Source organism: Coffea arabica, chromosome 2e (assembly GCF_036785885.1).
Source record: "Coffea arabica cultivar ET-39 chromosome 2e, Coffea Arabica ET-39 HiFi, whole genome shotgun sequence".
In the NCBI taxonomy this organism is placed as follows: Eukaryota; Viridiplantae; Streptophyta; class Magnoliopsida; order Gentianales; family Rubiaceae; genus Coffea; species Coffea arabica.
In genome coordinates this window covers 17,853,416-17,876,771 of record NC_092313.1, presented here as the reverse complement: position 1 = coordinate 17,876,771, position 23,356 = coordinate 17,853,416, and the positions used below count along the sequence as shown (strand labels likewise).

At 36.4% G+C, this 23,356-nt stretch overlaps 3 protein-coding genes across 6 annotated transcripts; 1 reads left to right on the top strand and 2 right to left on the bottom strand.

Annotated features, from left to right (window-relative positions):
- Positions 1–4,096: 4,096 nt before the first annotated feature.
- LOC113731473 (cinnamyl alcohol dehydrogenase 1) lies at positions 4,097–6,808 on the top strand. The gene is made up of 5 exons (XM_027256764.2): positions 4,097–4,358; positions 4,474–4,587; positions 5,029–5,256; positions 5,729–6,168; positions 6,379–6,808. The coding sequence occupies exons 1-5, from the start codon at positions 4,261–4,263 to the stop codon at positions 6,579–6,581; spliced, it is 1,083 nt and encodes a 360-aa protein (XP_027112565.1). The 5' UTR covers positions 4,097–4,260; the 3' UTR covers positions 6,582–6,808.
- Positions 6,809–9,027: 2,219 nt separating this feature from the next.
- Positions 9,028–16,127, bottom strand: LOC113731472 (uncharacterized). Of its 4 annotated transcripts, XR_003458535.2 has the most exons (11): positions 15,778–16,127; positions 14,653–14,720; positions 13,989–14,014; positions 13,030–13,120; positions 12,672–12,767; positions 11,429–11,497; positions 10,692–10,750; positions 10,482–10,604; positions 9,892–9,961; positions 9,621–9,692; positions 9,424–9,548 (listed from the first exon to the last, which is right to left on the bottom strand). XR_003458535.2 is itself a non-coding variant. In XM_027256763.2 (10 exons), exons 1-10 carry the CDS (start codon positions 15,862–15,864, stop codon positions 9,484–9,486), a joined length of 756 nt encoding a protein of 251 aa, XP_027112564.1. In that variant the 5' UTR covers positions 15,865–16,122; the 3' UTR covers positions 9,028–9,483. The 4 variants fall into 4 exon arrangements, 3 of the variants coding, with proteins under 3 accessions (XP_027112564.1, XP_071935594.1, XP_071935595.1); XM_027256763.2 differs by lacking the exon at positions 9,892–9,961 and having other exon boundaries at positions 9,028–9,548; positions 15,778–16,122; XM_072079494.1 differs by lacking the exons at positions 9,424–9,548; positions 9,621–9,692 and adding an exon at positions 9,717–9,792.
- Positions 16,128–17,947: 1,820 nt separating this feature from the next.
- LOC113731471 (tubulin-folding cofactor B) lies at positions 17,948–23,289 on the bottom strand. The gene is made up of 8 exons (XM_027256761.2): positions 23,061–23,289; positions 22,559–22,710; positions 21,398–21,516; positions 20,524–20,585; positions 20,224–20,265; positions 19,281–19,414; positions 18,999–19,068; positions 17,948–18,365 (listed from the first exon to the last, which is right to left on the bottom strand). Exons 1-8 carry the CDS (start codon positions 23,163–23,165, stop codon positions 18,318–18,320), a joined length of 732 nt encoding a protein of 243 aa, XP_027112562.1. The 5' UTR covers positions 23,166–23,289; the 3' UTR covers positions 17,948–18,317.
- Positions 23,290–23,356: the final 67 nt, after the last annotated feature.

Here is a 23,356-nt window from a genome sequence, read left to right as displayed (position 1 = left end):
TTTCACGTGTCTTTACTAAAAAAGAGAATTGGTCCCCCACAGCAAGTTTCCCCTACCTTGCCAGAATTCGATTTGCAGGATCAATGCCCCTTGATGCCAGAAATGATTCTGAGGAGACGAGCTATTCTAAGGAAGGGAACACCTGTGGTTCAATACTTGATCAAATGGCAACAATTGGAATATGATGAAGCATCCTGGGAGGATAAGGATTTCGTGGAACAGCAATTTCCTGAGTTCAAGACTTGCGGACAAGTCTGAACTAAAGGAGGAGGCAATGTCAGGAACACAAGCATACGTCGTCGTTTTAGTGATTCTAGCTAAATAATGCAGTTGTTAGGGAACGATGTCGTTTTACTTACAAAAGTTAGTTGGTCGGTTGTATCATGTTATAAATAAAGGGCTCTGTGAATGGCCAGGGTACCTGAGTAATAACCAAATTCTGTTACATTCATTCTCTCTCTCTCATTTCCTGATTCTCTCTCCCTTTCTCTCTTTCCCTTCCCTCCAATTTCCAAATCTGATAATCCAAGACCCTGACACTTGGCACTTCTAATGGATTGGTTTGCATGTCCCAATTCCAACTACTTTTCTTTTCTTTTTTTTTTAGGAACAAATTCCGACAACTTTGATAACAATAAAAGAACATCCAGTCAATGTTTGACTTTGGGCATAAAAGATAGTTTTGGTGAAGAATTATTTTATTTACGTCAATCCAACTTAAAATTTCTCTTTCACTTTGTCGTCTCCCATTGACACATATAGTAGTAAAATTTTTACAGTATTAAATATGAACATATGCATGTAAGACGTTACAATTAGTTCAACTTCTTCTTCTTCTTCTTCTTTTTTTTCCCTTTTTGGGGAAATATATTTCTTTGAAGAAAGTTGGTCCCTCTATGTATGAGAACAAGAGAAGAAAACGAACCAAAAACCATATAGAAATAATAATAATAATAATAATAGCGCTGTCTGGTATATGCTTGAGTCAGAAGCAAGATGATAATTATGTGACTCTGTCCTAGAGGTGCTATCGAGCCAGTCGAGCTCGAGTAGCACCATACTCGAGTTCGAGCTCGATCAAAATTTGTGTTACTAAACTCGATGAAATAAAACTAAACTCGAACTCGACTCATTTGAACTCGAGTAAGTATCAAGCCCGAGCTACTCGAGCTCGAACTCGAGTTTTGAAATAAATTTATAATTTTTTTTAAAAATATATAATAATAATATAATATAAATATATAATATAAATAAAATATGAAAGCTCGATTAAGTTCGGCGAGTACTTATTTCTCGAGTTCGAACTCGACTCGTTAAATTTAACGAGTAGCTCGAGCTCGATTTTACCGAGCTCGAGTCAATCAAGCTACTCGTGAACAGCTTGACTTGCTAGCACCCCTACTCCGTCCTCTGCAGATCCTAGAGATCTCCTCTTTCCTCATCCGCAATCTCCTATTCTGTCATCATTTTCTCCTAGCGCTTTTTCTTCCTTTGATTTTTTTTTCTTTTTTTAGTATTTATTCATAAGAAAAAGAAAGAAGAAAGATTTCTTATCAATCGTAGTTTTGATAGTTGATTTAAAACGTTTTGTTTTCCCTCATCAAAATCTTCAGCCGATCACATATGATATGATGAGGACGTGAGCAGTTCCCAATACGTCAATGACTTGTGCAAATACAATTCCAGAAACTAAACGTAATGTCGCTTCATCTGGACATTCATATTTTGCAAGGGAAAAAAGTTTCCAAATATTCGAAATTACGTGCTCAAATAGAGCCATTTTGTAGCATTAATTATTATTGTTTCTTTTCTTTTTTTCGCCTTGGTAAAGTAGTATATCTTCAAATGCGTTAAAAGGAAAAAAAAGAAAGAAACTTGCTTTTTAATGTTGTGACTAAATGAAGTATCAAAGTGTATAACCTATAGAAGTCTTGTCTGCATCTCACGAGCAAACACTTGGGTAAACGATGTGGTTCGAATTTTGTCACGTCATTTCAACGAATTCAAGAGTTGATGTTGTGATAAAATTTTGGCAGCATAGTCTGCAAGATCAGATCTACTCAAGTTTTTGTTTATATCAGGACGTTTTGATCTCCGGTAGTATGAACGAAGAATATAATATTTTTATGAAAATAAAAAGCTTAAAGTAATTTATACAAGTCTTGAAAATAAATTTTTTGATAATTCATGATTAGACTTAGGCCACTCTTGTGCTCATTTTTTTTTTTTTTTAAATGAATGGAACATCTTTAAATATTTTGAAGATATACAAGTCTAGTTGTTGGTAAAATATCAAAAATTTTATGCGATATTTTGAAGCTATACAAGTCTAATTATTGGTGAAATATAAAGAACTGCACATATTTATGTGATATTTTGAAGATACATAGGTCTAGTTACTGGTAAAATTATCAAAAATTGCAAACTCTGGGCAATGTTAAAATGGAAATGTGTTGACTACCTCTTACTCACACAATAATTTTCTCTCCAAGAATTTAAAAGGGCTATGAAATAATTAAATATTGTGAATATCGATCACCTATATCTCATTGTCTAAATGGTAACAAGTCTTTTAGACTTTTCGAAATGATAAAACCGTTGAAGTGATAGAGATAACACGAAATTATCATGACTTTCGATAAACTTGCACGATTGTCGATAAAGTTATCACTCACGAGAAGATTGTATCACCATCTTAAATAAGCTAACTGCTACCTTCTCCTATAAATATAAATAGGAGTTACTCCATTTATATCAAAATGATAGAAAACTGATGTTCCATTTGATTGAATGAAAAAATAGTTCTGTGATACAAACTGATGTTCCGTTTAAGTGAATGAAAAAATAGTTCTATTCTTACTTTTACATTCTCTTGAATTCTTGAATTTTCTTAAATTTTTTTTTTGTTAGCATATTACCCACCGCATGAACAATTCAAATCATATACAATCACATTAGCATCAGTTTTATAACAAAAGGCGATTTGATCAGATCAGGGCCCAGTAGATGAAGGTGTATTGCAATAATTTGTTTGTTTCTAAAGCGAAAGCACAAAAAGTTGTTTCCGGTCGTACGCGTTACAGAAATTTTTTTTTTTTTTTAAAAAAAGGAAACGTATTATGAAATGGTGACGAAGTAATGACGTCCTGGACTTCACCAACCCCGGTGGGACCCGCGCGTGCGGGCCTTCCTTGAATGTCCTTCCAACCTTTCTTGAAGAGCAAAGTGGCAGTTGAAGGTTATCCACTCTTAGTTTTTTTTTTTAATCCACTCTTATTATTTTGTTTTTGCAAGGTCAGACACCACTCTGTAATCTGACATTCGATTTGTCAGCGTTAATATTTCATTTTTGGTCCTTATTAGATGAGATGATGCGGGTACTATATGGTTTGTTTGGATAGTGTATTATTTTAAAATATTATTTGAAATAATTACTGTAGCACTTTTTGTGATGTGATGTATGTGAGATAAAAAGGTGATTGGAAATATAAAAAGGTGGATTGAAAAATGTGTTTATGATGCAAGCGAAATATTATTTGAGATAAAAGCACTATCCAAACAAACCCATAATACTGCTCATGAGCTCAGAGCGAAAGTTGATACAAAAGTGCTCTTTAACAGTGTTGTCATCATTAGTGAACTTCTTCATTGATCACACCCTCCAAATGACAAATTTAAATCACAAATCATCCCCAAATTTCATTTTAGGCAATATTGACCCATCTCCAAGTTTGCAAGTGAGCTAAGATATCACTACTAATTCCTTCCTATCAACTTGGATTCACAATTCTACAAGTAGCATCCCATAAAAACCGTATAAAAGTAATTCGAAAGTCGTTTGTAAATTGGCCGCAGTAGAATTGATTAGGAGAACTACCTACCTACCAATCTCATGCTAATGCTGTGTCAGAAACCTCTACTCAAATACTCGACAGGACACATATATATACTACTGATTTATTTGTCGATGACAAGAAAACTGATACCACAATCTATCACCAACCCAACCCACCCCAAGGAACGTCCCTGTCGCTTATACTTCATTTCATATATATATATATATATATATATATATATATACACAGACCAAGTCCCTATTGCCAGCACAAAATCACCACTCATTCTCTACTTCTCTGCACTATATATATATATATATATACAAACACCAACTCCCCATTGCCGGCACAAAGTCACCACTCATTCTCTCTCATCCTCTGCTCTGTTCTGTCCTAGTAATCTGCTATCCTTTTACAAACTTTTATGCAGAAAATGGGGAGCTTGGAAGTGGAGAAGGAAACAACTGGATGGGCAGCAAGAGACCCTTCTGGGATTCTCTCACCCTACACCTACACTCTCAGGTTCTTTACTAGTCTCTCCATCCTCTTACACGATTTTTCTGTACTCTTTTTTTGTTTTAATCTTCTTGCTTCTGATACATTATTTTCCGTCTGGAAAAAAATATGCAATCAACAGAAACACAGGCCCTGAAGATGTTTATGTCAGGGTGATATGCTGTGGGATTTGCCATACGGATATTCACCAAATCAAAAATGACCTTGGCATGTCCAATTACCCCATGGTTCCAGGGTATACTTCCCTTTTACTTCGTTTTTTTTTTCCCCTTTTTTGTAGTCTCAAATATTGATCAAACAATATGAGCCATCCTAATAATAGAAAGGACTTTTTCGTGTACTTCCTTCAACCACATTCCAGTAGTCGAGAGAAGGCGGTAATGGCCTCGCGTTTTGAGTTTATTCCACGTATAGTAAAAGTCCCATGGGAGTAGAAATTCTCCTCTCACCACTGGGATCTTGCTTCAATTGTTTATCCCTGATAAAGCCGTAGAGTGTAACTTGGAACAAAGATTAAAGCGCAGTTAGTCCAGTAAATCCAACATTAGGAAAGGATTAATGCCTTCTGATAGTTAGTTATGGGTAACCTGATGAATTGCTTAGGAGGAGTATAGCCTTCTTCTTTTTCTTCTTTTGATATCTGGCTTACAACTGTGAATTTGCAACTGTGGAAAAGGCATGAAGTAGTTGGTGAGGTGGTTGAGGTGGGATCGGAGGTCACCAAATTCAGGGTAGGAGATTGCGTTGGAGTTGGCGTAATAGTTGGATGCTGCAAGACTTGTCGCCCATGCAAAGCAGACATAGAGCAGTACTGCAACAAGAAGATTTGGTCTTACAATGATGTCTACACCGACGGCAGACCAACCCAGGGGGGTTTTGCTGGTGCCATGGTTGTTCATCAACAGTAAGCGAATATTCCTCTCTTCTCTTTATCTATCTATCTGCCTTCCTGGTTTTTTAATTCATTATATGATATCCACCAGGCCTCCATCTTCAATCAACTCAACCTTTTTTTTCAAGAATGGTCCACATGCATGTATAATTGTCTTTGGTAGGTCGATTCGTTTCTTGACGCGGCCAGAAGTTAGGCCGTTGACTCCTGACTTCGGGTGAAGGGCATATTTGTCCTTTCAAACCATCCGAAAATTCATCTCTGTGTTTCCTTGTAGATTATTACAACTGAAATGGAAGTGTTAAAACTTGTTATAGTACATCATTGCTGCTTTGCAATCACCCAAAAAAAAAAAGAAAAGAAACAAGGGTTTGTGGTGAAATCTTCTCTTCCGTGTTCTTCCCCTAAAATCTCGAGCAAAGAGACAGTAGTGTTCAAGAACGCAAAAACTTATGATCAACAATACATTTCAAAAATATTCCAGGTTTGTTGTGAAAATACCAGATGGTATGTCAGCAGAGCAAGCGGCACCCCTGCTGTGTGCTGGGGTGACAGTATACAGTCCACTCAACCATTTTGGCCTAAAGGAAAGTGGATTAAGAGGAGCAATACTTGGACTGGGAGGAGTGGGGCATATGGGAGTAAAAATAGCAAAAGCCATGGGGCATCATGTTACGGTCATAAGCTCTTCCAATAAAAAGAGAGAGGAGGCCATCGAGCACCTTGGTGCGGATGAGTATGTGGTCAGCTCCGACAGCGCCCGGATGCAAGAGTTTGCCGACTCGATAGACTACATCATTGACACAATCCCTGTGTTTCACCCTCTCGAGCCTTACCTGTCTTTGTTGAAGGTGGATGGTAAATTGATTCTGATGGGCGTCATCAATACTCCATTGCAATTTGTCAGCCCAATGGTTATGCTAGGTCAGTTTACTTTCTTCACATTCAGCATTCTCAGCTGTAACAAAATACTGACTAATTAATTCTTTTGTGTCTCTCTCTCAAGTCTCTCTTGCATTGTTGGTAATCGACTAATCGTTGCGTTTTCTTTCTTGACTTTATGCCATTGCATTCATCAAGAATCAATTAGGTGGTTTATAGGTTGAAAGCTAACTGAAAAGCTGTTTTATCCAGGAAGGAAAACGATCACGGGAAGCTTTGTTGGTAGCATAAAAGAGACGGAAGAAATGCTTGAATTTTGCAAGGAAAGGGAGCTAACATCCACGATTGAAGTTGTGAAGATGGATTACGTCAACGCGGCCCTGGAAAGGTTGGAGAAAAATGATGTTAGGTACAGATTTGTGGTGGACGTTGCCGGCAGCAAGCTTGAGCAGTGAAAATTGCACGCAAATCCCCCAAAGCAAAACAACCAAGTTTAACTTGCTACTATATATACATCCCCTGCTCAAAATCAAATCAATCCCTTTGTTGAGACTCATATTTGTGCTCCTTTTCCCTTTGAATGCTTTGATGTGTGGCTTCATCATCATTATTTGAAAGTTAAAAATGGCCATTTGTATTTTGTTGCTAAATAAAGACGATCGATGGAATCACTTTGCTTCGATTTGTTTTACTTTGAATTTGATGCCCGTATATAACTACGGCTTGATTTTGTTGTTCTCCTCATCATATTCCTAAAACTATTCAATGTTATGTGGCTAGAATGCGCTCTTTGGTCTTTGTTATTCTTCTTAGTGATTGTGAAAGATATTCGTCTGGTCTTTGTTTTACGTGGTACCCACCCATTCTTCGATCTTCAATTGCACGGTAGGTGAAAGGCTGTTTTTCAAGACCCCATATTGGGTTTTTTGCCCATTTTGCTTTGCGACATTTGTGGTAGTCTGCGACCATTTGACTTGTCGTATGTGGCCGCTACCAATACTGCTGCTTGCTCGCTCGCTAATTTCTCCATCCGTGGCCGAAAGCGATAGAGTGGATGCCGTTTGCCTGTTGTGTCCAAATCGGAATGGATTTTACGCTTATCCTCCTTCAAATCATCACTTCCACCTTCTCATTTTCTTGAGAAATAAATTTAATCGTGGGGACATATAGTTTGTTGTTACTGCTAGCAGTCGCTTCCGGGACCCAGAATTCGCTTTTTTTTTTTGGCAGGACTGTTTATGCAAAGAGAAATAATAACTCATTTCCGAGGTATAAATCATAAATGCACTGCTCCTACTTGGCTCTGTTTATCATATTCTTTCTTTTGGGTTCCTCCAACGGAGCAATGACAGAGGAGGGACGGCTTCTTCTTTTGAGCCAAGCCCTTAAATCTGGCCTTGGATTTCTTCATCACTCAATCAATTAAAACAACTGAGACACGGATGAATGATGACTAGATTAGACCTGATGGCATTTCAAATACTACAAATTCAGGAACTCAAAAGCTACTCTATACTTACAGCTGCCTTCCTAATTGATGATCCTAATTGCCTTCGGATTGAAAATCAAAGGACACATTCAGACACGCCTTTAGGGAAGTCCCGCTGGGGGCTGCATTGGCCGCAGAAAATCAAATGCCCAGTTGATGTTTTGGACTGGAAAGAGAGTCAAATGACCAAGAAAATCATAACATGCTAAAATCTAAAATGAGAAATGTTGCCTTCAGATTTGGTAAGTGGGTCCGTTGAATTTGCAGCTGCTCATCTAGAACGTCTGCTTACTATTGAGCTTCCACCAACTCCAAATGACGAATTCCCAGCACCCGTGTACACCCGCTCCCGAGGTCTAACCCAAAGCCAATCATTTTATTTTCCGTCCCACTTTGATAGTCCTGTTTTTCTTTTTTCGTCTGTCCCAAATTATAATCCACTTTTCAATTGAAAAATGTAGTTGTATTTTAATTTCTTTAAAATACCCTTATTCAATGTAAGTTATTATTACTATAAATTACCTTATTTAATACTCCCTCCGTCCCACTTTGATAGTCCTATTTTCCTTTTTTGTGGGTCCCAAATTGTAATTCACTTTTCAATTGAAGAATGTAGTTGTTTTTTAATTTTTCTAAAATACCCTTATTCAATGTAAGTTATTATTACTATAAACTACCTTATTTAATACTCGCTCCTTCCTACTTTGATAGTCATGTTTTCCTTTTCCGTCTGTCTCAAATTGTAATCTACTTTTCAATTGAAGAATGTAGTTATTTTTTAATTTCTCTAAAATATCTTTATTCAATTCAAGTTATTATTACTATAAATTATCTTATTTAATATAGATTATTATAAAATATAACCTACCCCACTTAATACATTAAATGAAATACTATTGGCGGAGTACCTTATTTAATATAGATTGTTATAGAGCCTACCCCACTTAATGCATTAAATGGAATACTATTGGCGGAGTACTAGGCTGATGAAATGGAGTATTGGCAGAAGTTGAATGCTAGGGTTCATGATCAATACGGCTCTTCGTGATCAAGTTCATGAAATATTAGGCGGCTAAACTTTTTTTTATTGAAAATGTGAAATAATGTAAAATGCAAATCGATTCTTTTTTTTATCATCAATTCAAGTTCCCATAAACTATCAATACAAAATTTCATGAATAATTAATATAAAATTATACTCTATTTAATGTAAAGATATTTTAAAAAAATAACAATCTAAATTTATTTTTTCAACAAAGTTAACTACTTTTTCTTAAACTGTGCGGAAAAAAAAACTAGGACCATCAATATGGGACAAAGGGAGTATAGGTTTTGTCCAAATACAAAATTTCAGGAGCATTTACACAGCGATACAGATTATATATGTTCATGTTTCGTGCCTGAGACAAAAATGGAAATAAAAAATCTATAATGAATTCAAAGGATGGTTACTTTTGTCGAAGCGACGCAAGAGACTCCGTCCTTGACAATGAAGGAGCAAGTGGAGTGCAAGTTCTGTAACTAAAGTACACGCATTCTATATTTCCGCAGATGTTGTACAAGAACTTTTATCAAAAAAATGCACTACAGCATCCACTAAGGATGATATTTTAATGAACGAGCAAAATTGTGAGAATGAATAGAGCTTCACTTCATCAATTTTCTCATCCAACCAATTTAGGAGCCCTTTTGATGGAAGTATAATTTTCACGCTTTAACAGAATGAGGCCTTAACAGAGAACTACAGAACCTTCGTCCGAGAAATCCTGTCTTCACTCAAAGAGGGTCGTTACTGAACTAATCAACCGTTTCATGCTTCTCAGTTTGTAGCTGGATCCTCCCATGTATCATCTTAGTGTTAGGCGTGGCTATTCCAACTGACTGAAGTACATATTCATGACATATCTCGACGGATTGAAACCAATCAGAATCACTGCCAGCAAGAGAAAAGTTCAATAATAGCAGGTATGCAACCAAAACACAAGCAGGGTATTCGTCTACTTACAGATTGGTGAGAGGACAATTACGACACCAATTGGGTATAGGAAGAAGGTTGTTCTTTCCAAGAAAGGCAGTACTGCAACAGGTAAATATGTGATAATTTTAGCTTAACTTGCAGAAAGACATTAAGTGGGTGACAGACCATCATGGTAAAGTGCCATTCCCTCCACCATAATCTACAAATTACATAGCAAAAGCTAAAGGGAGCAGAATGTATATGTGATCTTTGCACTAGAAAAAAGTATACAGAATAATCTACTGATAAAGGCATTGACCTGTTTATCTTCCATTAGATGATTGGAAGGTCCAGGTACTAAATATAGCCAACATCAAATCTCTCATGGCCTGAGAGGAGAATTGTTGTTGGAAAATTTAACCATTGTAATTCCAATAATTAGAATTTTCATTCACATCAGATATTTAATACTAAATGTTGACAAGTGAAATGGAACTTGCCGATCACTAATGCTTGTTGCAATAGACTAACTTCAGAACAAGTCGGAAAAATAAATAATCTGCTCCCCAGTAGAGGACAATACATGTATAAATTCACTTTCTATATATATATACATATAAGCATTTCACAATCTTTGCCAGAACATAACAAGGAAGATCTCAAATAATAGAGTGGAAGATCCTTTTACATATAAGTAACCATGAAATTTTGGTCAAAATGAATCCAAGATATGGTTTATACCTCCTTCCCAAACCAAGATATCCTCTTAAACAGTAAACCTAACAACTATATAAAGTTGTTTGACAAGTACGGTACCCCAGAGGGGGGGGGGGCAAGAAAGTTCTAAAACCATATTATAAAACTGGTAAAAGTAGAAATGCACAACTATTGTTTAGATCCGTGTCTTACCATCATAACCCAAAAAATTCAAGTAGTGATAGTAGGAAGCAGCCACCATGAAGAGCAAGTTTGATAGCAAAACAGGAATGAAACCATGAGCTATCAGCAGAGGTGACAAAAAATAGTGTATGACTGGCATGAAAACGAACATATCATTAGCATCCCAACAATATTTGAGCTCCAAATTTGAAAGCTCATAAACTTTGAAACAAAACTTACCATATAGCAGAACAAACATTGGGAAGAAAGAGTTGCAGTGTACATCAAATGCGTACAACCTTCATGAATGGAGTAGAAAACAATTTTTAGCACACACAACAAACAGAAATGCCAAATGCAGAATCAAAGAAGAGATGGAACAAAGAAAATATGATGTCTATTTGCATGTCTATTTTTTCTGGGGTTACAAGAGTCATTTTAGTCCAACCAGACACATGTTCCAAGCCACAATAGAAGCATTCTAATATATGAAGAAAACAAATAGTCCAGCGGGCACAAACTTAAGGCACTGATTGTTTCGAGGGAATACAGGGGAAAGAAAAGGAAATGGAGGTATAAGGATATTGATGTTTGGATTTTTTTTTTATAAGGAGGGAAAGGAAAGGACAGGAGGGCTAAGGTCTAGTTATTTTTTGTCAGTCTGTTTTCCATCCAAAAGTGGGCAGAAACGGAAGGAGAGGAAACCGAGATAAATGAAAATTTTAAAATTTCCTCAGAAACCTGTGTTTTTAAATTATTATGGATAAAAACGTAACTAAAGCATGATAGTTTCTGTTCCTTTCTTTTCCTCCCCTAACCCAAACAATACTTCTAATGTTTCCTTTCTATTTCCTTTTGTATTTAATCCAAACAAAATGGCACTAGCATCTTCTCCTTCCCTTTCCTTCCTTTTTGTTCAACCCAAAAGGTGCCTAAAACACACAGCAAGAAGGGATAAAGGATAGGTCAGAACTTGCCATTCCACTCGTTGCTCCACCACATGACTGTTTGGAACTTCTTCACGAAGATAATTGTTGGTCAAGAACCTGCAAGGAATTTAAAAAATAAATAAATAAAATAAAAAGATGGAAAATCATATCCAATCAGCTTTCCATGACACCTTTTGTATTTTAGAATTTTCTTGTTGCTTTAAGTTTTCTTGGTGGCACTAAAATTGAAAACTTCAGGTATAATAAAAATTAAAAATGACAGGCTAACATGATCTATTAACTCATATGGCAACAACAATTTAAATCTGGGTGGCAAAGAAAATACTCAGACCCCTGGTCAAACAGGTGGTATTACAAATTCTAGCCTTTGATATTTCTAGGGAGATTAGATTAGTCCGTCCACCCAAATCAAAGCATAAAAAGGCGTTTGTGGCTGTTAAAGTTTTTGAGCCAAAACAAGGGTAGTTAGGTCATATGGAATTTAGGAGATTAATGGTAGTCTCATTATTCATGGGGATGTCGAGATTTACGTAACTGCAGTAGGAACTAAAAATACACACATTTAAGATTTAGGTTGACTTACACAGAAGTACTAAGATCTCCTAATCTGAACATACTGTTATACTAGAGACTGAAAAAATTGCAAAGCTTAGAGATCAGAAGACCAGGGGGCCACAGCTCAAACTCAGATATTTGTATCATCTAACTAGGCATCACTATAGCTGCTCATGTCTGGTAAACAGGACGTTACTATCTTTGCTGAATGATACTCCTAATTGGGAATAGCAACAAACACCAAGAAACTTGGACCACAAGAATTCTTCTTCAACTTCATACCTATTGTTACTCTCTTATTATGCTCATTCAGAATGTTCTCATGGGTATACCTCGTAGTAACTTTGAAGTACTCTGAGCTATCAAAAGAGGCCTTGCGACAGTAGCATGGTATAGAACATAAAGGGGCACCACCCACTAATAAAGAAACTAGTGCCAAACAAGTAGATTCTATACAGATGAGTAACAGCTTTAGTCCAGTGGCAATTGTTCAGACAATCAAAGTATAGGGTACCCTTTCCCTTCCTTCCCCAGCTTCCCTTCCCGCCTCCACTTATGCAAAGGAAATGACATTAGAAGAAAAGTCAATACTCTGAGAATTGAACTTTCCTCATTCAAAATTTATGAACAGTGAGAAATACAAGACAAGTACCTTATAACATCTAACTCCATAAAGGAAATGGAATTCTAAGAAAAAGGAGTTTCATCAGCTCACCAGCAACATGTAGCCAAAATTGCACCAGTCATCAAAAGATGAAAAAGCAACACTGACAAAACTACATAAACAGCGTGTCCCACACTATGATCATACCTGAAACAAGTAATATAAAGGTCAGGATCAGCATTGATTTGCATATAAACATTTTTTAATGCCTAACAGAAAATAAGATGAGAACCACGAGCCCGCTGAATGTCATATTGTGATTCCACGTTCCTCAAGTTTGTTGACCAAAATACAGAAAAGGAATTCCCTCAACATAACATGTTATGGTGTAAAAGCAAAAAGTCTTCAACATTCAACTTAACTATTGCGCCATCATGAAAAATAGTCATGACACACACCAAATACTTACGCGGCACAATAAGCTGAGGTGGAAACTACCAAAAGAAGACTGCATATCACTACGAATGCTGGATCATCACGTGCCCATTGATTCTTTGTTTCTACAAGCAAAATTTTAGTGAAATAATTAAATAATGGGTCAACATCTACTGACTCCTAGACTTCAAACTTAGGAAAAAAGAACCAGGGAAAGAAAGGATGGAAAATAACTATTCTTACAGATTCAGGGAGGGAAACACAGAGGAACGGCAGGTTAATTAACTACTTTCTTCTTACAAATCAGACGTAAAACCTAACAATAAGAATAAAATCCTCATTTACTTAATATGTTTGTCCATTAATACCATTATTACCTCCTCAAACTTCTAATTTATGTATCTGACTGCCAGACATCGCTTTACCTCAACAGCATAAGAGGTAAAGTAACTCCAAACTACATGCTTAATGCCAATAGCAGACAACCTGCTGTTATTTTCTGCCCAATGTGTCCATTTGTCAATTTTCAGGCCTAGCAAACAAAAGCTTCAAGAGTTGAAGCTTTACTTGTTTGCACATCTAGAGTCACATGCATTCCAAGTTATTTTATAGAAGGATAACATCGCTACTAATATCACAACGACCAGAAAGAAAAAAAGGAGCTCACTGTACCATCACCAGATTCTTAATGTTTCTTTCATACTTCCTATTGATTTGAAGTACATATAGTATAATAGTTATGAACCACAATATGAAAACTCAAATCAATATGAAATAAAATTCACAGATCTTGTAATTGAAAGAAAAACTAGCGTCTTTAATTTATAATCTTAAACAGCTACAGGTGTTCTAAATTGAAAAAACATCAAATATAAGCAAAACCAGCTTATAACTGGAATGAGAAGACTTCAACACACAGAAACAATGCAGCACAGAGAAAAATTCAAGGAAGCAGAGAAATCCAGAAGAGGTGACAAAAGGCAGCACACTTACGCTTGTGATATTTAGTGTGCTGATATCTGCATCGGTTGTACAGTTTCACATGCAAAGAACAGAAGGCATGTTGATTAGACACGAGAAAACACATAAAAAGCATCTTCTAGTCTAGTACTTTCTAATTAGGAAGAAGTACATATTGACAGCATCTAGGATAACTTCAATTTTGAACAATCACACCAAACAACTGCACATAGCACAGCTCAGGATAATATGTGAACTAGGAAACTGAAAAAAATACCCAATCATTTAGGAAAAGATTAACAGAGCATAAACCTAGGTAAAGAAACCAAAAAACCTAAGTAAACACTACATGTTGTTGAGCAAGTCATCTAGAAGGATCAGAAGTCCACAATGGTCATTACGATTTCACAAAAAGAGAATCATGACACATTAGACGGTCCTAATTCAGATACTTTCAGTCACTTAATATGTTAGTAACAGATCCAGTTTTCTAGGTATCAAGGTTTTTCCATTCCATCATATGAGTCGTGAAAACTGTAAAGAGTGCTTACACATTAAAAAGAAGGTTCATCAAACAGTTAATAGTGTAGCATCTAAATTAAATTTTAAACAAAAAAGGCTTAGTGCTACATCTGAAAAAAATCAGTAGGCCAGAGAGAGAGCAATAGTAGACTCAACCCAGTAGCTCAATACTTACACCACTTTTGGCGAGGTGCATAAATGTAGCATTTGCCAGAAAGTATATTCAATGTCCATTTGTTGCCACTACAATGAATGAAGCAACAACAATTAAAACCAAAAGAAGATGAGAACATATTGGAAGAGGAGAAGATCAAAGGGTAATCCAGTTGAGTAGAACAAAATCACATAGTAAGAAAGCAAAGCCTCGTCTTCAATTAAGCTCTTGAAGAGTACAAAACAACATCATCAGGAAGGAAAGAATCAGCATTTCGAATTTCAAAAAAACATTCTACCAAACGGATAGTGGCTCATATTTTTCTAAATCTAGAGCTTATTAAAAGAGCTGAAAAGATCTGATCCAACTAAAGGTTATGCCTAATAGAATCCCTAGAGGTATCAGGATTAAACCCATATGCATGAAATCAGAGAAAGGTTCATGCTACTCTGTATCCTTATATGGTTGGGACAGCACCCTCCCTCCGCACCCCTCCTCCCCCCCCCCCCCCCCAACATCCCCCTATCTGTAGCTGAAAAATACTTTAATCCTCACACCAAGAAACCCACTGGTAACTCTCAAATTCAGCAATGAATACGATAGAGTTTACATTTCTGTTCCCACTGTATCCTCTCAACAAAATAGGAAATGCTAAATAAAACCCTTGGTGGCCTAGATAGTTGCATTCTCCAAAATAGCTGGAGCTATAGATAGTTCTCCTCTCCAACAACCCACAACCAACCTGATCACCAAATCCCTTCCACCAATCCCAATTGCACGTCTGTTCTCAATAATATAGCAACCAGTCTGAGTTGAAGCACACCCATCTAAGTCAATCACTAAGAGAACATAAAAGAATTTTTTTCCCACGTCTATTCACTTCGATCCTGATAGCTAACAACAATGCCCAGAGCTTTTCATCCCAGCTGTGCTATCAAATTTCAGACCCAAATTAAGCAACTCACCTAACTAAGAGTTTTACAGTGTAATCGCATACAGAATTTTCCTTTTTTTTAAATCCAAAATGAGGCATAGACGCACTTGGCAGTTGAAATAGTGGAGATCAGATCTATCCAGTTCGATCAAAATACACGTAAATGTGTGTGCTAATGTGGAGAGTCTCAGAGCAACAGAAACGAAGAAAACCTTGACGATTCTACGGAGATAATGAGGGAAAGGAGAATTGGGCCGGGCATTGGAGCTCGTCCGCCCCTTTGATGTAGTTGGCAGCATCTTCCCTTTCTCCTTTTCTTTTCTTATTTCTTTCTTTCCCCTGGATTTTTCTGCGAAATTTTGGAGTTCCGCAGATAGAATTTTGAATTGATTTTGAAGATTTCTTCTTAATTGCGTGTTTGTTTGAACGGGGAGTTAGATTGGAGTAGGAGTTGGATTTGGTGTTATTATTCTTTCTGGGTTCGGATTTCTGGCAGCCCTTCCCTTCCTTTTCTAAATTTCTCTCTCTTTCTGGTAATCGGTGGTGAGGCTGGCTGTGGCGTCTGGGTTCCGTCACGATCTTCATTGGGTTTGGGTTCAGTTTGAAAGTCAACCGGTCCATGGAGAGGCATTGGGTTGGATTTTAGGCTGGCCCAACACATGATTTGTTTAGTTTTATTTACGTTTTATTTAAGTACTGGTACGTATTCGGTATTACTATTACAGGACGAAAAACAATGAGGAAGAAACTTGATCCAAAACTTTACAGGGTGTTTGGTTCAAGTCTAGGAATCGAAATTGTAATCGGATTCATTTCTACAAAAATTAGTATGAATTTTAATCCAAGGTATCATTACAACTGTTTGGTAAATATTTATGAGGAACAGGTATTACATTAAAAACAAATATTTTATCATATGTTTAATTTCTTTTTTCCCTTTTCTTCTTTCATCTCTTTCTCCTACAGCTACCCCATGGCAATGCGGCATTTCATAAACAATTAACCATTGATCAATTGCAAAAGCTATTGGAATTTCAAGATCATTATATCTTCTCCCTAAACACCAAAAAGGAAAGAAAAAATAACCAACTAGGTTGGTTGCAGTGGAACAAAGGGACGAGAAAATTTTGCATCTACTTACTCCATCACTTAATGTCTGCCATCCATGGTAACTAGACAAAAAATCAAAGGGACACTATTCATCAAGAAAAAAAAAAAGAGTTTGCAATTCAAGAGTCAATTGGGATAAAATTTTTGGTCAATATAAAAATGTCTCCCATGGTCTTATAATGCCTTGTAGGCAATGGGGGTGGAAGCGGCAAAGGAGAAGAAGAGTTGGTAGATCACGAAAAGTGAAGTAGGGATAAGAGTGGCCTACTTGTCAAATTTTTGAAATCTGCTGAATCAAATTTAGAAATCTACCAAAACCCTCCAATTTGCTCGAGATTGAGAACTCCCAAATTTTAATGATTCATTCCAAAATTTTGAATCCAAACTACTAATATTAGAATTATTTCAATTTCTGATTCCTATCCCCTCTTACCAAACGCCACCTTAATGTATTCGTTTGATAATCTTTTCCTTTGACACAGGATTTATTATATTCACAAGTACTTGACCACCTATTTAGCTATTCGCTGTCCCTTTTCTGGAAAAAAAAAAAAACCTTAATTTGCCATAATACATCATGCAACTTGTCCTGATAAAAATTAGAGAAGGAGATAAATAGAGTAAGAGTGGCGACTATTTAATCCAATATATTCCATCGCTGGTAATTATGATAATACAGCATGGAGCTCATGTTATCATCCCCCAACCTTTTCTTTTACTATGACTTTATTTTTTTTTAGAAAAAATTCGCGTTTGCCCCTCCCGTAAATCCAATTTTGTCACCTCTTAGCTCAAGAAAAGGATAATAGAGTAATAAAACATTCGCATATGAGAAATATTGCTGACTCCTAAGAAGGCAAATTCAGTCAAGGAACGATTGCAAAATCTGCATTTACAATACAGTAAAAGCAGATTGGAGTTAGGTTAAACGTTAATACATACATCATTTCCCTTTGGCTGTGGGCAACGCTACATCAGGGTGATTCTACCTTTTTTTTTTTTTTTTTTAATACAGTGGCTTTGTTTGCTTTAGGCTTTTAAGTTAAATTTGACTGTTTCCCAGAATCTAGTATTCAGTCTGTCAAAACCCAAATTCACCAACGGGATCGGTGGTCACAGTTCCTTACCAGTGAAATTTTACAGGTTGACATTCTAAAGGCCACAAAATTCAACTCACCAGGCGTAGAGATACAAATGCACGATAACTGATTAGAAGGAATAAAACTAAACAAATGAAATAGAAAAAGAAAAATAAACGTGATAAAACGGAAATTACCAACACACCAGTACAAGACCTCTCGATTAAAACAATTATCATCAGCAAAACATACAAATGCCTAAACACATTTGTTTTGTTCTGTTTGAAGAGAAAAGAGAGGGGGGGGGGGGGGGTTTGGGAGCAAACAAGACGAACATAAGAAACTTCAAGAAAAGTGTTCACCGCTCTAAAGTTGCAAGAATACAACCCCAGATCCAGGGACGACTGGAGAAATGGTAGGACTCAATTCTCCATTTTTGCAGTGTCTTAGTCCTAAATCTAACCACCTACCTCCAATCTCTGGAGGAAAAACCAAATAGAGAAGCCCTGTGTATTTAGCCTATGAATGAAGCGAAGGTTGTCCGCAACAATCTTCAAATCTGCTCATATCTCATCCTCTTCAAACGGATCTCGCTCCGGATAGTCACCAACCTGCAAAGTATTCAATCAGGAAATGAAGCAAGAAGTGAAGCTGCAAAAATAACTAAATTACAATACAAGTGTTCAATCAGGAAATATAGCAAGAACTTATAAAAGTAACTCTGCATTGCCGATTGTTCATCTCTCTTTTTTTTCAGGTTCAACATCCACTTTTCCTTTTCCAAGTTTCTTCTTTCAAACAAATCATTGACACCAAATAGAAGCCATAACGTTTTTTGAATTAGTTTTTCGCAACATACCAATCACATCAATCTGACACGTGGCTTACTTATCACTCCAAATAGCAGTATCTGAGACTATAACTCTTATGTAAGATGTAAGTCCTTGGTGTCTTTATTCATGCCCTTGAAACATATGCAAATACATCAATTTATGAGAATCACGTGATATATGCTAAATTCTTCAGCTATGGAATGTGTTTTGTGCCTACGGATTAAAAAATTTATTTTTCTTGGAGCCTAAAGAAAAAGAAAGAAAACATGAATCAGCAGAAAAAATTCATGGCATTACCGATGAGACATGCAAGATGAATTGCCAGAAGCAATGCTCAACATAAAAAGGAAGAAATGCTGAAACACAGAAATTTAGCTATGTACTCTGACTAATATACTTTCTACTAAATACCTTTACTTTGTCAGGTCTGACCATCACACCATGAAGTGGCGGGCAATCAAAATAGCGCTTTCCTTTCTGCCTGTGAGCGATATCAATAGAATATCTCCATGAAGCAAAAACCAAGACAGAACTCTACTTGAGGCAAAAACTTAGAAATGACACCCTGTGAAGACCCACAAACAGGAATCTCCAATACAAGAACTTGTTGAAATGGAGTAACATATAGGAAATAGTGTTTTCAAAAGACCAAATTATACCAGAAAAAAGGTTAAGAGAGTAACCCACACATACTTGCCATCATGTTTTCCTAGTGGTTCATCAAACTGAACTCCAACCCAGAAACCAGGTGCAAGTGATTCAGCACGACCAACAAATTTCACCTCACCTCTTTTCTCCCCAGGTTCAACTTCACATCTATCTCCTACCTTTCCAGCAAGGACAAACGACATTGAAACTTAATGCTGAACAAGTTAACTTAACCACAGAACCAGAGGCAATCAAATTTCAACCAGCAGAAGGTTAAAAGTATTCCACCTAAAGTTTGACGACAGAAATACCTATCCAGTAGAGTTCTAGGACACCAAGCATTAGAAAAGATGACATGAATGGGTGGCTGGTCATTATGTAATATCTGTCTTGAAATAAGATGGTCACACTCAAGTATTCAACAACTTGTAACAAACCATTCTTGGTAATTTCATCAACGAATAAGCATTGCCATTCACTTTGATTGAGGCTAAAACATGACCAAATGACAGATAGTTTAGTGCTAGCATGTTCAAAACGCTTGCAAAACTGGTTTTGAGAACCACTCGTTCAACCAGGAAGAAAATGATGGCTGCTATGGACAGCAGATTAGGACACATTAGTTAGAGAAAAGCTTTCTTGCACCAAACTTTATATCTAGTGTTGATCAATAGACAAATACTACAATGGCAGAGGTGATTAAAATAAATAAATAATTGAAAAAAGAATGTTAGTCAATGTTTTGTTTCACATTTTAACATTTGGATAAGCTAATCATTATATAAGTTCATGTATGGTGTCACACCAGAAGGAAAAATAAGATCATATCAGAGTATAGAAAAAACCATTCCTTTTACCTTTACAGGTTATATTGAGAAACAACCAAACAGTGAACAAGCGACCATATATTGAAAACTTATCCCTGGTTGCAAGTAAATGATTGAAGATGACAAATACAGATACTTGATAGAAAATTTGATTAATAAACCTTAATGTTCGTGCAAAGATCTTCCATGTAGTTGTCCGCTATCTGTTTAGAGAAATGAATCCACATATCAGAGAAAGAAAACTGAGTTATTTTTGTGAAGAACCTGAAGACTGTCCTAGAGAATGTAATCTATCAGCTTTTGACAAAAAAGGAGAAATTTGAGAAAAGAACAGTTCTGTTTTATCAATGCAAAGGAGAAAACTGAAGTTTCGTCATTAGGCAAGTTATTAATAAGCTTGCCAGGAAAACTTGCTGATAAGTCAGGAGAAAGATATCAACAAAACCTGAAAAGAAGCTTACTTTAGGCTCCAGAAGGGAAGGATTTTGCTGTGCTAGTTTTTCCTTGAACTTTCTGAATGTACCTGAACGCAAAGATAGATACATTTGTCATCTCAGTTTGATTCAATAAACATTTGTCATACCACATCACTTGAGTAAAATCTTAAAATGCACACAAAGATATATACATTATGACAGATTAGAAATTAGACACCTGTAATTTTTTTTTTTTTTTTGCACAGAAGATCTGTGAAACAAAAGAAAAATGTATAACCTAAAGATTCAAAACCTTGTCCATAAAATTTAATTAAAAAATTATCCAAGATACAGGACAGTTTTTCTATTGATACAGCAAATAATATCTTATTGAATTCTCTTTTATCTAACTGCGCTCTCTGCACCCTCTAACTGAACTCCCAGAACAGAGATGTAGGATATTAGTGGATTGGTAATTCTAAAGAACAATTAATAGGCAACAAAGAAATAGGTATACCCATTTGCACACATCTTCTACAAGCTTCATCCCCCCCAACAACAAAAAACCCCCCCAAGAAGAGAAGTGCCGCAGCAAAATCAAAGGCTCTAAACCTATATGAGCAATAATTACCAAAAATTTTTTTGCAAAGAATCTTTTAATCAATTATTGGAGTCTGGGGATGTTTCCTTCAAAAAGGTAATGTTATACTCTCTTTGAGACAAGATGCCTTCAATGAATATATACACAAAATCCAGAAGAACTTCCATGCCCAAGAAAGATAATTGTTTATATATGCTTGCAGGTCTCTTTACGTGTTGATGACAGGAACAGAGAAGGGGTAAAAGCAATTATATTGGCTAATCAACTGATGACTTCTAACACCTAATCCTTGCCAAATGAAGTTTTTTCCACATTTACCATCACGTTTTCCATAAGCTTCGTCAGAGATCGTGTATTTTTCCACAAGAGAAGTATCCTCCAACCAACCACCAGAAGTTACTGATGAGGGATCAAGATCAATAACATGCAGCCGGTAACTGTTAAGAAAGAAGAACTGGTAACTATCAGAAAAGAACAGAAAGTGGAAGTTGAAGCAAGAAGAATACAGTTGTGATAGTATCATGATAACACTTTACTATATTAAAGTTCAAACTTTATGCTTCTGTTCTCCATTACCAAAAGAATGTGGATAAGAACATTATCACGCAATCAGAGAAATATCCCCTTATTTGATAAGCAAGACATTTACATGTAAGTCATAGCGTATGAGGGGAGACGGCGCTACCACTCTGTCAATACAAACATAATACTTAATCAAAGGTCAGAAGCATATTAAATTTTTTGAGGTACATCAACTAAGTGGCTAATAAGACACAAAACTAAAAAGAACACAATTGCTATCGTGGATGATAAGCCTTGAATATGAAGATTTTTGGCATGAAAGTGCAATATTCTCCTTAGTGTGGTTCTTACTTTACCCCAATTTGAATAGTCGTGGTTCACTTGTACAGCCAATTTGCTGGTCTTTTAGCTTTACTTTATTCATCTATTTACCTGGTTCTTTGGCACCAAAATGTTAATCATAGTGTTAATTTTAAAAGATGCACTTTTTTCCAATCAGCCCTGAAATACTAAACAGACAAGTTGCATCCAATAAAAGACCATCAAGACAAAATTTAACAAAAAAAAATTCAAACCATGTAATGTTATTGAAATATGGAGATCTTATTCACAGAGTTTCAGCTCGGAATTTTACTTTCTTAACCAACTTAGCTGCATAGCTGTGATAACAAAAACAGTATCATAATAAAGTTAAATCATTGTAAATATTTTATATGTGCATGTTCTTATATATCAATTTCAAGTGATTTTTCCAGCAAGCATTGCTAATTCAGAAAAGCAGACAATGGGGAATAAAAATTTTTCAAAATTTCAACTCTATTCTCATCACCAAACAATATGGTTTCATTACTACACAGCATTATGCCCCACATGTAACGGCGTATTCATGCCTGGACTGACAAATGCAACTTCTGCTCCACCTGAGGATGAATAAAATAGATAAGAGAGAAAACCCACCCGGCCAACGGGGAATAAAAACCAAATGGTCTGGTGTTATCATGGATGTCTGCAACTTTGGCACCAGTATCATCATAGAGCTGAAGGCACATTGAATCTACAGAAGTACCACACTTTTTCCACAACTTATCTTTTACAGCTTCTACTGACATCTGAAGACAAGATAGAAAAGATTTCTATGAGAACCACAAGTAAGCTCATTTGAGTCAATATCTTGCTGTTCTAAATTCAATTGCCATTGGAACCCACTTCTTATCAAAGCCTAGAACTGGTCAATGTTTAAACGCTAAAATCAGGAAAATTACAGTTTTCCCAATTGTCAAGCACTTAGTTGGCCCTGAATAGAAGCGAGGAGATAACCTTCCAACCACATGTAGTAGTACCAAAATAAGAGGTAAAACAAGTCGCATTAGTTGACAAGAATGAACCGCAGTCCTTTGCCTGGCGACAATAGATTTAAGCAAAGCATTGAAATGCAAGAGAGTGTGAATTGTTGAAATACCTCAAGAGAGAAGCGGACATCAGCAGAAAAGGTCTTGATGTTAGAATGAGTTACGCGTAAAAGAACCGAGTCATCTCCTTGAATGTTCTGTAGACTGGAAGCCATCGATCCTCAGAAATCACCCAACTGCGAGCTGCTTTTCCTGCTGGCAACAACGAAGGGGATCTCGGCTGGAGGGAGCCATGAATTTGGGAGGGACCCGAGTCACCCGACTCCACTAACCCCGCGGGTCAACCTTTTTCTATGCGTGATTGGACCAATTTACCCTTTCCCTTTTTTTCTTTTTTTGGTTTGGG